Source organism: Hyposmocoma kahamanoa, unplaced genomic scaffold (genome assembly GCF_003589595.1).
Source record: "Hyposmocoma kahamanoa isolate Upper Pololo Valley unplaced genomic scaffold, ASM358959v1 78, whole genome shotgun sequence".
NCBI lineage: Eukaryota > Metazoa > Arthropoda > Insecta > Lepidoptera > Cosmopterigidae > Hyposmocoma > Hyposmocoma kahamanoa.
This window is the reverse complement of record NW_020653945.1, coordinates 18,765,827-18,779,498: the sequence shown is the minus strand read 5'-3', so window position 1 is coordinate 18,779,498 and position 13,672 is coordinate 18,765,827. Positions and strand designations below refer to the sequence as shown.

The window sequence follows — 13,672 nt, the reverse complement described above, 5'->3', positions numbered from 1 at the left end:
ACCGCACATCAAGCTATACAAGCTACACTTTTGTTCGAATATTGCCTCTAGAGTAATGGAACAATATCCGTCAATGTGTAACTTGATGTGCAGCCGTCTGTACATAGAAACAATCTCACCTCCTACGCATTTTTGTGACGACGGTACTTTATAAAATTAACGTAATAATTTTCTTGAATCACGCGGTGAAGTTGGCCAACTTCAATTTCATAATGGCAAGAAACGGCGTTGAATTTGCTAAATTGATTAATATTACGAATAGTATTTCACTACGACTGATTTTAAATATTTCAATATTTCCTTTATCAGAAAGATACATCAGTAATTTTTAAAACGATGTCAGAAAACATTGCTAGTTCGTGGTAGTACAGATATAAATATGATTAGTTTAGGTCATTTGGCGATTGTTATGGAATTAATTCACGCCGTTGCTCGTCTTGAGAGAAACGCAAGTTAGAAAAGATGATGTCTTACCACCGTAATTTATAAAAAATGTAAAGCATCTTACAAAAATGTAATTTTGGACAAAACAAAAGAGAGTTTTATCAAAATTGTATTGAAAACCGTATGTTACAAAACAAAAAAGCTTCGCAAACTCGTGGCAATTAAGGCTATTTGTAATAATCAACTTACCGCACTAGATGTTCAATGTACTATTACTTTCTAGTTTACAAAAATGTGAAATTATATATGATACTAAAAAATTTGCTCTAGACCGAACAAAAGAGCACGTCTCAACGCAACCTCAAAACATAGGTACATAAAAAATATCTCTTAATACCAACTCTCAAATTAAGTACCAAGACTGACATGGACTACGCTGCGAAAATTGAAAGATCTAACATATAATATTAATTTCCACTGCAAAATGGAAAAAATGAAAAAGTTCCCAAGTAAAGGTCGTAAAAAAGACAACAGTTATCTATACATCTACCATATAACGCTACAATAATCCTAATCTAAAAATACTAAGATTTATATTTCAAACATTCAATTTTGGTAAAGTTCGATCAAAATATAGAGCGACATAATTTGCACCTCAAGTGTATGTGTTTAGTACAGCATCTATGTAGTACTATCAACAAAATTGAAGCCCAGCCAATCCCAAAACAGTTGCGTTTGCAAGCAAAGATTGTAATTATGTATCTCGTCCCTTAGGGCGCCTTCAACTTATGACGCTTGTAGAAGCGCTGCAGTCACGCGTCAGTCGAGCGTTAGTTGCGTGACAGTCGCGCAGCTGCCGCGCTTCTCCATTGTGAAATTTTTTAGTTATGTTTTGTCTTTCGAGTCAGTTACGCAATCTATTCTGACTAAGCATTACTTTTACATACTTTTGTCAAATAATTTTTCATTAATATTAATAACAATAATAATTCACACACTCATAGCCCCGCACTAGTGAAGTGAATGTATCGCGGGTGCCATGGACACACACGTAGACAAGCACAAATTACACCCAAACTCATGAGAGAAATAAATGTAGGCCACAAAATTATTTCTCGCGGTCCAGGTATCGAACCCGGGACCTCTGCGTGGCAGATGACTGGGCACGGAGCCCATTTGTTTACTCTGTTGTGAAAATTAAACCCTTAAGCGCCAACCACAAAATAGCGGGTGGCCGCTACAGACCTTCGTTGCCTGCATGCAAAAATAACCCTGAATGTGGTAATGCGTCAACTTTGCTTATAGTACGTACAAGAGCCTATTGTCTACGTAACTAGCCTAATACGCCTTAGGCACATTCTCTGCAAAATCGCAATAATTTTAGCAATAATACAATTATATTTTATTATTTTGACTAAGTAGAGGTGTCAAAATGCGTGCTAATATTTTTAATGCTGCTGAGAAACAGCCCTTCTCCGTGCCAGCAGCAACGCGAGCTACCAAATCGTGTAAAGATTGATACTTGATGTACATTTTCTCATTGTTCTCAATAGAAAAAAAATCATTCATCAAAAATTTACAAATTCAAATCCACAGTATTTTATACACAGCATTGAAGGGTTATACAAGAACTACACCCCTGGACATATAATTCAAGCCACCTTGCAATTTTACTCTTAAAGGGTTAACAAAAAATATTGTTATCATCGAAGAAAAGTTTTCCCCGGTTTTACAAAGCCAAATTTTTAACAAGGACTTATGGAATGACGTTAATACTGAAAATATAAGGTAGCTCGAATTACGTGTTCGGGAGGATAATATGATGGTGTTTTTGACAGTACAATCGCTCTATTTTATTATCGATCTTATCATCCTTACAATAGTACAATAATTTTACGGAATGCGATTCGTTCTAAATTGTACGATAACGTGGGTAATTATCCATTGGAGAAGTATTTTAATCATAGCATTTGAATAATATAATTAAAATATGTCTATGACAAGCACAAAAGGACATATTTATGTAGATTTTGATCAAACAAATGCATAATTAACTAATTTTTAATTTATTATAAGTATATTCATTATTTAGCGTACTCACATAGTTGACATTTAAATGCAAGTCTTATATCTAATGATAAATTCAAAATAATCAGATCCCAAATTACAGAGATTTTCAAATGCCTAGTATATAGTTTACATACATAGTGGATTAATATAAATAATCTATAGCCGAGTATAAATAACAAGTACTCGTAGATCACACACAATAATACCATAAATTGACCAAGTAATTTACTATTGGCATTCTGGGGACCTAACAAGAATTTACAGTAACTATAGTCACTAGTGATCCCGTAAATATTTTGGATACAAAATGATACTTCTCCTTATGACTGCTAGGGGCGTTGTAAAATTTGCCATACAAATTTGTGAAGTAACATCGGTAATGACAACGGTCACTATAAAGTTAAAGTTTAATAATAAACTCTTTAAAAATTTTGAAGAATGTAATAAGAATTACAAATATAAAAGTTTATTTTATGTTTGGCATTCTTAACACTATGTTTATACTACAGCTTTGTCAGTTGTAATACAAGGCAGTCTGTTAATTAAATTTAATATTACTATTATCAAAGAAATGGTCTCTTTATGTAGGAGTTTTGTTCTTCATGCAAGATCATAAAAATGTTTTCAGAATTTCCTGTCAAAACACAAATATATGCGATCAGGCTGAAATTCTAACCCATCTTTTCTTGAACTTTCTAAAATAAAATGGAAGCATAAATACAAAACACTTTTCAGTATGTACGATGAAATCGTTACATAATGGAGTTTAATACTTATCATCATTAAAAGCACATAGAGAAACGATCACCTACATGACTAAGATAGAATAATAACATACATGCTATAGTTTGTGCCATTTATCATGTCAATAGCGGTCATTGACCTTGAGTCTCATCCCGAAGTCATAATTCGACAGCGACCGATCGTCGATCCCTATGCACTTGCGATCGGTCGAGTTTCAGGAATATTCATTTAAATTTCGTTGTTTTGTTAATTCGTTTTATTCATTTGTTTTATTAGTTTGCTTTGTTATACTTTGCCAGACGTCGTTATGTAACTGACGTTTGTACATCAAGGTTGACTTCTACCACGATACGCCAACGATAACACTATGGCATGTATCGTTTTCACAATAACGTATACTGTGGTAGGAAGGGGGAAATGATCGCTATTGACATGCTAAATGGCACTTAGTAAATGTACCTTTAAACACTGTCTATAAAATATCTAGTCTTAAAGAAACACGTTACGCAAAGCATTTTACACTACTGCTAGTTTGCAAATATGGCATTAAAATACAAATGGCAGCCCTTTAGCTGGTGAAGTTCCAAGAAATTATTTACAAAATGGAATTAAAATAATCATTAAACTTATACATAAACTATCACTCGCTTAACTTGCTCTTAGATAAAAAAAATAAAAATCAACATTAAAGATATCCAGGTGCAAATAAACAAAAATTAACACGAAATAATTAAATTCAGAAACACTGAAATGCTTTTAGTGCAATATTACAAGTATTATACAACAACAATTAATCTGTAATAAACATGATATAGAATTTTTCATTCCAAAATGTTATTTCTATACATTACTTTTGCTTTGGAAAAAATTATGGAACTTACGGCCAAACTTCGTCTCAATTATTCTTTACTATTAAAAAATTTAGGAGACATTTTAAAAGCCCTACACAATAATATTTAAAATCCAAACTAGAATAATAGCGCAAACCAGCCGACTCACAGTCAGGGAGTTATCATATTCAGAATTATCACTCGACCTATAGTGGTGTTTAGGCGGTGTTCCCAAAAATTAAGTTTTAATCATCGTCTATAGTAATAACGGGGCAAATGCTTGTCACGTCTACAGCGTCATCGTCCGATAAATTCACGACGTCGTCATCACTCTCCGGCCCATTGTCTTTGTTCCCATCAGATTTCTTAGCTTTGTTTATTTCTTCTTTCTTCTTACTATCATCATCCTTATTTTGATACATTGCAATTAGTTCTTCTTTCTTTTCGTAAAGAGACAGCACATCCGATATTATAAAAGGCTGGACGACCATGTTTTCAATGTCAGCAGAGTTCTGACTCTCATCATTATCAGCAAAATTGTTTTCTTCTTCATCTTCCTCGTCGTCAGTGTAACCATAAAACTTCTCATCATCTTTATCATCCTTAGGAATATAAGATTTAATAAGGGCTGGCAAATTTTCATCACTAGTAAACACTTTGGATGGATCAGAGTCCTCTTTGTTGCAGTCATGTTGAGAAAATACCTTTACAGACGTAAAGTATTTGGAACATAACTGGCATTGGTTTTGCAAATGACTGCGATAGTGATTGTGTAAATTCGGGAAATAGTCGCCGCAAACAACGCAACGTTCGTGCTTAACTCTAGCGCGATAGTGCATTTTTTTCTTCGATTTATGTGCAGTTTTCATGTGCTTTACAAAAGGTCCATAGCGTATAAACTTTTCACGACAAATTCTACACTTTATAGGTTTGTTGTTATACTTTCTGCTTCTGTGTGAAAATGCGTGAATGTTGAACGCATCCATTGTTTTAAATTTAAGTGGACAAAAGCGGCACGAAATCGCTCCTGATACACTGTGTAAGTTATCATGTAATTTTTTGGTGCTCTTCCTAGTTATCGGCTTGAAGCAAAATGTGCACTCTTCGTATTTAGGCCGGATATCATTAGCTTTTTCGGTCACTTCATCGTCGCTCTCAATCGCACAAAGATGATTATCGCAATCTATTCGTGAAAAGAAATATTCGCCACACTTCTTGCAACGATTCTCCTCGTGATACGCTAAATGCCGATGAAGATTATAGAACGTCTTCTTGCATAAATGACAAGTTTCCTCTATAGATTCTTTGGGCATAACTACCCAATCTTTGTCGTCTCCATGTACGTCTTTCATATGATCGATCATGTCTTTGAACAAGACAAAAGTTTCATCGCAATGTTCACATTTAACCGGGTCGTCAGAGTGAAGCCTGTAGAGATGGCTTGTTTTATGTTTGTTAAATAAAACTAAGGTGTTAAATTTTCTGTTGCAGTAAATACACCCAAAGTAGCCAATAGTACGGTGGTAAACTTTATGGCTTTCTAGGGCATGCTTGTTCTCAAAAACTTTGAAACAATAATCACACAAATGATCCTGTTTTCCTTCCTCTGCCTCTTTTGACACTTTAATGTTATGTTGTGTGAACAAATGGCAATCAAGTTTCACTTGGAGATGGAATGCTTTGTAACAAATGTTGCATTTGATGTTCTTAGTAAAGGGTTCCGTATTACCAATCAGTTTCTTCTTTTCACAGCTAAATGCCAAATGACCTTCTAAGAATTTCAGAGAGCTGAAGTAGTCAAAACAGTAATTGCATCGTAGTGAATTATGATAATCGAGATGTCGTTCAAAATTTCCTTTCGAGGCCAGCACTTTGAGGCACACAGAACATTGAAATTCTTTCAATGGCCCAAGCGGTTGTTCTGAAGGCCCGGCTATCCAAGTTTCATCAATATCGTGCACGTCACGAATATGGTGCTGAAGTAAGTAGCCTCGGATGAATTTCTCTTCGCAATAAGGACATTTCAGTGGGTTATCCAAGTATTTGACAGTCATATGTTTTTGGTGGACATGCACACGATGACTTTTTAGTGACATGGTTTTTATCCCGCAAAATTTGCATTTGAAGAATTGTGGCTTCCTTAGGTGAGCTTCCTCATGGTGCTGGAATCTCCGCTCGTCCAAGAACACTTTTGCACATAACTTGCAAGAGTAATAACGTTGCGGTGGGGCATCGGGATCTTCCTTAATCATTTTACTTTCAGGATGAGATCTCCTCAAATGGCGTATGAGTTTCACTAAGTCTGGATAAAATCTTGAACAAATAGGGCATTTCACCTTATTTTTTCTTAATTTCTCTATACGATTTTTATGGCTTTGGTGATCAAAATTGTGACCTTTAACATGCCTCCTAAAGTAATCTTCATCAATGTATCCTTTACCACACACAGTACATTTATAAGGTCCATTTTCATCCTCATAATGACCTCTTGTGTGGATTTCTAGCCTTCTCTTGTTAGTGAATTGGAGCTGGCAAATTGTGCACTCATGCCTCGAGCCATACAGGGAGGATTTAGAGGTGTGCCAGCGAACATGGCACTTAAGAGAATTTTCAGAATCACATAGTTTACCGCACTGTGGGCATTTATAGGTCCCATCATTGCTGACTGTATTGTTGGATTGAAGAGGTCGATCGCCGACAATAGCGTCTTGACCCTCCCCTCTCTTATAGTGTATAGCCATATGGGCGAGATACACCTTTCTGTACTGAAAGATCCTCTTGCATATGGAGCATTGGTAGTCTTTGTTCTTGAAGCGAGTTTGTTTATGGAAATTCATATGCGCCTGTGCAGCGCGAAGATGTTTGCTTCGGCGACCACAGATAGCGCAAGTTAGATGCACAGGGTCTAGATTCGTATCCGTGTAGTGCTCGCGCATGTGCAATTTGTAGTGGCGTTGGAACCGGAATTTCTGTAAACAAATGGCAACGCTTAGTAAATAAACATCAATACACAATTATGATATTGCACAGTATTATAGATGATAAATTTTCCTTTAATGATAGAATTAATTTTACCTCCTTACACACGAAGCACTCCGTGATTTTTTCTATGTTGTTCCCGACATTTGTATGCCAGTTGACGTGGCGCTTAAGCGATATGAGTGTTTTTAGTTTTTTTCCGCAGATGTGGCATGTAAATCCGGCTAGGTCGACAAGCGGGCCACCTTCTGTCAGCGGAACCTCACCAAAGCCGTTGTGACTCTGGATCGCGTCCAGGGGTTCCGCTTTCGTCACAACGACTTCACAAAAATCCGCCAGATCTGCTCCCTCGAACTGCTGAGGCTGCTGCTTTTGCGGCGGCTGTTGCTTTAGCCTGTGAATTAGCTTGATGTGGTTCGCAAGGCCACTACAACTCTTGAATTGTTCACTGCATTCCGCGCAAGTATACATGTTTCGCGGTTTGATGTTCATTGACAGATGTTTCTGGTTATGCTCGTTTATGTTTGACACTTTCATTTCTACATCGCATATCAGACAGCGAACCATGCAATCTTTTAGATTGATTTTTGCTCTTTTCGTACCGGAGCTCATATTATGTTTCGTGCGTTTATGATGAAGTAATAAGCGCTTGTAAGAAAACTGTTTTTCACAGATATCGCAAGTCAGGTCATCACCTTCTCCGGGACTGGAGTCAGATTCGGATTCTTTATACAAATTATTTTGTAGACTAGTAGTAGGTTTGTCGGGTGGTTCAGTTTTTACTTCAACATCTTCCACACTGTGCTTCATCATAAGATGCGTTTGCAGCGCTTTCTTGTACTTGAATGCTTTTTCGCAATGAGTGCATTTATGAGGTCCACTTGACACTACAGAACTTGAATAGTCGGAATGGTTTGATACTGTATCATCAATTGTGCTTGGTCTGAAATTAAAATGAAGGTTACTAATATCATTCACACACCACACACATGCCACAATTTTCATCTAAATAAGAACATACCCATAAAAACTTTAATAATTCTTTACCTGGAGATGTTATCAGCTGCATCATCATCAATATTGGACATATGAGCAGCCAAGTGAGTTACCAATAGATCTTGAGAGGCTAGTTTTTTACTACACATTCGACAATCGAATGTTTCTTTTGTCTCAGCAACAGTTGTAGTATCGCGGGGCCAAAAATGCATAGTTTTTATGTGGACAAAATAAGAACTCTTCTTGGACATGACTCTATCGCATATAGGACATTGAAGGGGTATGGTTTCATCTTTCTTCGGACAGGCTGCGAAATGCGCGCTATGGACATAATAATCGTCAAAAGTCATGCGGCAGTATAAGCATGGAAAACTTATCTTTCCATCAGATTTTTTTTCTAAGCTTGACCTTGCTTTCTTAAGAACTGCTGCATGAATTACTCTCATATGTTTCTCTAGATTTTCAACAGTTTTAAAGCGCGTAGTACACATTTCACATTCCAGTTTCTTGCTTTGTTCTAATGGCTTTGGAGGAAACACGGAATCAATAGGTTCTAACGAAATAAGCAACTCTTTTTGAGGTGAGACTTGAGCAGTTTTATTACAAGACTCTTGGTGTCGTTTTAACATTATCTTCAACTTGAAAGTTTTGGAGCATTTGTCGCAACTCAATTTATCTTCAGAGTCATTGGCATCTCCCACACTTTTCTTTGGGGTATCCACAACTGTATTTTCCGCTAAGTTTTTTTCTTTGGTATGCATTCTCAAATGGTTACTAAGGCTTATACCAGATTTAAACTCTTTACTGCAGTATTTGCATTTGTAACTGTGTATAAGGGGTTCATCAGAATCGGTTTCTGCAGAAAAATGAGACATGCTGTTGTCTTCATAATCAGAGTCTATGATGGATGTATTTGGAGACTGGTGATGAGGTTTCTTCTGTGACTTTCGTAATTCTTTTACACGTTTAGACATGGTAGGTTGATCGTCGTGAGATCGGCTGCTGACGGAGGCATCGTCGACACTTTCGTGGCTCCGTTTTCGTTCTCTGCTTGCGAGGATGACCTTCTCAGCTGAAGGTTTGGATTGATGAGAAAAATCGGTATGAGATGAAGAAAAGGCAGAGTCGCTGCTTTGTCTGTTAGGCGGAGGTGGAGTTACGCTGAAACCTAAAAACAATGACCCGTTACGAATTGACTCCTTTATAACTGTGTTTTTTACTTTGAATTAGATGTAGATACCTGGCGGGGGTATGTAGTTCCGCCGCAATTCAGCGTCAGATCGCTCGCACTGCTGTTTGAAAATATACGCACTGCTCAACTTCTGCACGCATTCCGAGCAGATTTTATCTGGAAGACCATCTCCATCATAGATCTATAAGAGGTTGACATTTCCAATTATTGCATTTTATCAGAAATTTGTATATTATGCTTAGTTACATGTACATCATACAATATGCACTCAGGTTAGGTTACTTGTATAGTACAATATATAGTACAATTACAATATTGAAAAATATAAAGCCATGATAATAATTTTATAATACAAATGTTTTTATTTTCGTAGACATTAATTTTTACAACTCGAATATGTCTCCATGTATTGAATAGATATTTTTGAAATGCAAATGAGTAGGTACTATTATTTTCTGTATTCTTTGTTAAATCATAATATTATAGATTGTGCTATAAGCCTTCTCCATCATTTTCCAACCAAAACAAACACAAGTATTACCATGAAAACAATTTAAAAAGACTGTAAGGAAAGATCAAGAAAACATGTTATTTAATAATGTATTTTTTATTGCATTTGCAATTTAAATAAATCATCAGCTTATTGCAAGAAATCATTAATTGCCATATAAATTATATAGCAATTAATGACTTCTTGTAATAAGCCGACGAAATAAAAACATCATGAAAAAGGTAAAACTATCACAACAAAATGGCCTAAATGTACAGACTCATAAAATACTGAATCTATATTGTAACCAAATTCAATATAGAATACAACAAATTAATGCTGCAACCAATGACGGCTAGAAAAGAACATTTTTTTGTCAATGATCATTATTTAAACTAGCTCTGCTCAGGCCTGCTCGCATAAATAGAATTTTATAGGTTCATAGGTAAATAGGGTTATGTAGAAGTAATAGTTGCCTGGTAAAAGTACCTATTCATACATATGATTTATGAATATAATAACTAAGTTTTTGATACCTATTTTTACTTCCTGCTAGATAGTACAAACAAAACTGTAAGATTTCATTTTATATTAATTTATTGCATATGTCATCAAGCATCAATTTCTGATTCTGGACTTGAACTAGAAACATTTGCAATCGGAGAGATTCAAATCAAATAATCTTTAGGGATGACATAATTTTATTAATATTCAATTACTGGTAATTTTTATGTTGATTTCAAAAAAGTGTTTATTTTTACATTAACTTAAAGGTTTAAATACTAGGTAGTCTGCTGGGGAACTCCATTTAAGCAAAATAATTGTTTCTGCTAGGAATGTAAGGGTCGTATTACAGAACTCTTCTCAATCATACTCAAGTCCTTGCTATTAGGGCCGTATTTCCAATGCTTGAAATCATACTCAAGTCTGCTCAAATCCTGACTTGAGCATTAAGTATACAGTTCTAGAATACGACCCTTAGACTATTTGTAATCACTTCTTAGTGGTAACTATATAAAGTCAGGTGAAAACCCTAAAAATCATATGTTTTTGTTTATTAACATTTGTTCCACGTCAAATTTGGCTAGAGCATAGGACATCTTCTCGATATGACACTCAATTATCAAAGTAAGGAGTTACTTACAGTAAATAAAGTAAATTGAGGAGTTTTTTGAGTCACTATTTTTATTGAAGACTACAGTCAAATAGAATAATCTGATAATTTAACAGTCATTTTGTTACCTGAACTTAAACAAGTGCTCTACACCATAATGCATAATCTATTTTGTTATTATGGAACAGTATAGCTAGTAGTACATCTTGCAAAGTTTTCTAACTAATTAATACATGCTGTGTTTTATTACATAATGATAGAAATATAATTTAAACAATTATTAACATCATATCCAATTGTAAATACCAGTCCTCAAAATAAAAATTTTATAGTGTTTTAAAAGTGATGTTTGCTCCATTGGAACAGCTGATGATCAGCTGATTAAATATCAGTGAAAACTGTATAGTATAGCTTAAAAACCCAATGAACTTCGAATCAACCTATCAAAGTATCGATTGTAACATGATAAGAATCATAGACGCAAATATTCCAAATGCCCTCAAAATCCAAGGAAAATATTCTACGAAAATAAAACCATACACACCTTAATCCGAGCACATTCCATCGCCATTTCGGAAAGCTGCAAAGCGTTGTCCATTGTGAAGATGGAGTAAAAGTCTCCAAGCTTCAGACAAAGCCTGCATTTTCCCAATTTGAGGGCCATATTGATTTGTCTTGAAAAACTTCTTCACGATAACATCATATCTACGAATAACAAAAACTTCTTATCATAAAAACTTACATTCAAATCGTAAAACATGTGTCCTTTTATAACTTTATGAGTAAAGCAACGAGATCATTGCTAAAATAGTGAAATATTAACCGATAATAGTACCTTGCTTGCCGGCATCCATGATGACAAGAGAAGACTCGTTTACACGACAAAAGTTGACATCAAGAGTCACATTGATTGCTTTAGTAACTTGCCATATCTAAACTAACCTTTCACTTTCACAACCACAAAATACTGTCACCCAACTGACCTGGCGTCTGTCAATGTCAAACAAACATTACAAAACAAAGCGAGCTTAAATCTTTCTAATTTGTGAAAGCGAGATGAAAATGAAGATCAATAATTCCTGTTAATAAAAAAAAAATTACAACGAATTGAGTAGATTTCGAGCGAGATTTTCTTTTAAAATGACATACACCGTAGCCGGCGCCAACGTATTTGGGCAATGGTTTACGGAAGAGAACTTATTTCCTTATTTTCACAAAGTGTCTTTAAGTGGAGATAACTTGAAATTGAACTTCTCTAGGATCAGATTAGTAGACGCTAATTGGGCCTACAATATATTCCAAATAGATAACGACTATTACGTGTCTGGTGCATGGCGTGGTCAGGAATATCAATTAATTAAAGTTGAATTCCCAGAAGAATGCAAGAATGTCAATGAAACTGATATTGTAGTAGCTGGAAATGACTACGAACTTATATTTGTTAGCAAAAAGATGCGAATACTTTGGGTAATGGAGTTCGACAAAGAAGAAATAAAGAAATTTAATTTTACAAGTGACATTCCACCTGAGCCAGAACCTGAAAATGTTGTGAAGAAGTTGCGAAAGGAAGATGTTATTGTGAAGACCGTCACTAATAACAATACTTATTTATTTTTATCTTCTGAAGGCAATGTTTATAGTGGTGTACCTCCTGTGCAGTTGGACACAAGACACTGTATGGGGAAAGTCTGTGACATTCAGAGTGGATATGAACATTGTGTTCTGCTTACTGACGAAGGCAGAGTGTATACTTGGGGCAATGGAAGGTAAAATGGTTTTCAATTATATTGAAAAGAAAACAAATCACCTATTAGTATAAAATAATAATAATGAAGTTCTGTCTGTCCTTAAAATGAGTTTTATAATGTCCTTCTAAATTGCCATTATTATTCACAGGAGGCTTCAGCTTGGGCATGGTGACATCAGCAATCTAGAATCTCCTGCACAACTAGAAGCACTTGCAGGTATAGGAATAATAAAAATCAGCGCAGGAGGATGGCATTCACTAGCTTTAAGTGAATTTGGTGACTTATATGCATGGGGCTGGAATGACACTGCACAGCTTGGTATAAAATCACAAAGCCCTAAAAGCTACTCAGTACCAACACTAGTTGATTTTTTTGATGAAAATGGGGAAGAAGTTAGTTTGAATGTTAAAGACATTGCATGTGGATCTAAGCATTCTGCAGTACTACTAGAAGATGGCACAATTTGGACAACTGGATTAAATAAATATGGTCAACTGGGTTTTCCTCCTGAAATGGAACCAGTAGTCAATTGTTTTAAAAAATCTTTTCAATGTTCTAAAAATATTAAACTCAAATGTGGACCTTGGTCTACCATTGTGATTAATAAATAAGTAATGCCATGCTTTTCATCTGAGTTTGAAAATCCTTCAGAACAAGTTTCACATCACTATTTTGTTTTATACAGGTGTATATTAAGTCGACTTCAAGCTAGGATGGGGATGTCAAAGAGGTTATGACCCACAAAAAAGCTCATGGTACTATGGTAATATTCCCAAGTTATTTTAAAAATATCAAGAAATATGAAAAACAAAACCAATATTTTTTTTGTTACGTGAATGGGTGTGTTAAAAAATTGACAATGTATGACACCGCATCTGCACTTAATTGTAAAAACTTGTCTCATCTAATTAGTTAAAAATAATTCGTACCTATCTACTCATGAACACGACTAGCTCCCAATCGCAACAAACCGGTCCGACCATCTTAGACACCGAAATCACGAATAATCAGGTTTTTCACACTACCAAATATCTCGTTTATTGCTGTAATGTTGATGCTGTTAGATGAAATTTTGTATAAAACCATAACTAAAGTAGACAGGTACGTATTTTTTAGTAATTAGAT

General features: G+C 35.3%; 2 protein-coding genes across 2 annotated transcripts; one reads left to right on the top strand and one right to left on the bottom strand.

The window, feature by feature from the left end:
• Positions 1–2,065: 2,065 nt before the first annotated feature.
• Positions 2,066–11,650, bottom strand: LOC113233367 (zinc finger protein 729-like). The gene is made up of 6 exons (XM_026468491.1): positions 11,635–11,650; positions 11,344–11,504; positions 9,244–9,376; positions 8,055–9,171; positions 7,104–7,950; positions 2,066–6,997 (listed from the first exon to the last, which is right to left on the bottom strand). The coding sequence occupies exons 2-6, from the start codon at positions 11,461–11,463 to the stop codon at positions 4,274–4,276; spliced, it is 4,941 nt and encodes a 1,646-aa protein (XP_026324276.1). The 5' UTR covers positions 11,464–11,504; positions 11,635–11,650; the 3' UTR covers positions 2,066–4,273.
• Positions 11,651–11,939: 289 nt separating this feature from the next.
• On the top strand, positions 11,940–13,270 carry LOC113233420 (RCC1 and BTB domain-containing protein 2-like). Its single transcript, XM_026468550.1, has 2 exons — positions 11,940–12,565; positions 12,696–13,270. Exons 1-2 carry the CDS (start codon positions 11,940–11,942, stop codon positions 13,156–13,158), a joined length of 1,089 nt encoding a protein of 362 aa, XP_026324335.1. The 3' UTR covers positions 13,159–13,270.
• Positions 13,271–13,672: the final 402 nt, after the last annotated feature.

Bases quoted from the DNA above. Each gene is read 5' to 3' on its own strand.
- LOC113233420 (XM_026468550.1), top strand. From the start codon at position 11,940: ATGACATACACCGTAGCCGGCGCCAACGTATTTGGGCAATGGTTTACG. The intron at 12,566-12,695 runs GTAAAATGGTTT...TATTATTCACAG, and splicing joins TATACTTGGGGCAATGGAAG to GAGGCTTCAGCTTGGGCATG.
- LOC113233367 (XM_026468491.1), bottom strand. From the start codon at position 11,463: ATGGCCCTCAAATTGGGAAAATGCAGGCTTTGTCTGAAGCTTGGAGAC. The intron at 7,951-8,054 runs GTAAAGAATTAT...TTTTAATTTCAG, and splicing joins GCAGCTGATAACATCTCCAG to ACCAAGCACAATTGATGATA. The intron at 6,998-7,103 runs GTAAAATTAATT...ATTTGTTTACAG, and splicing joins AGTGCTTCGTGTGTAAGGAG to AAATTCCGGTTCCAACGCCA.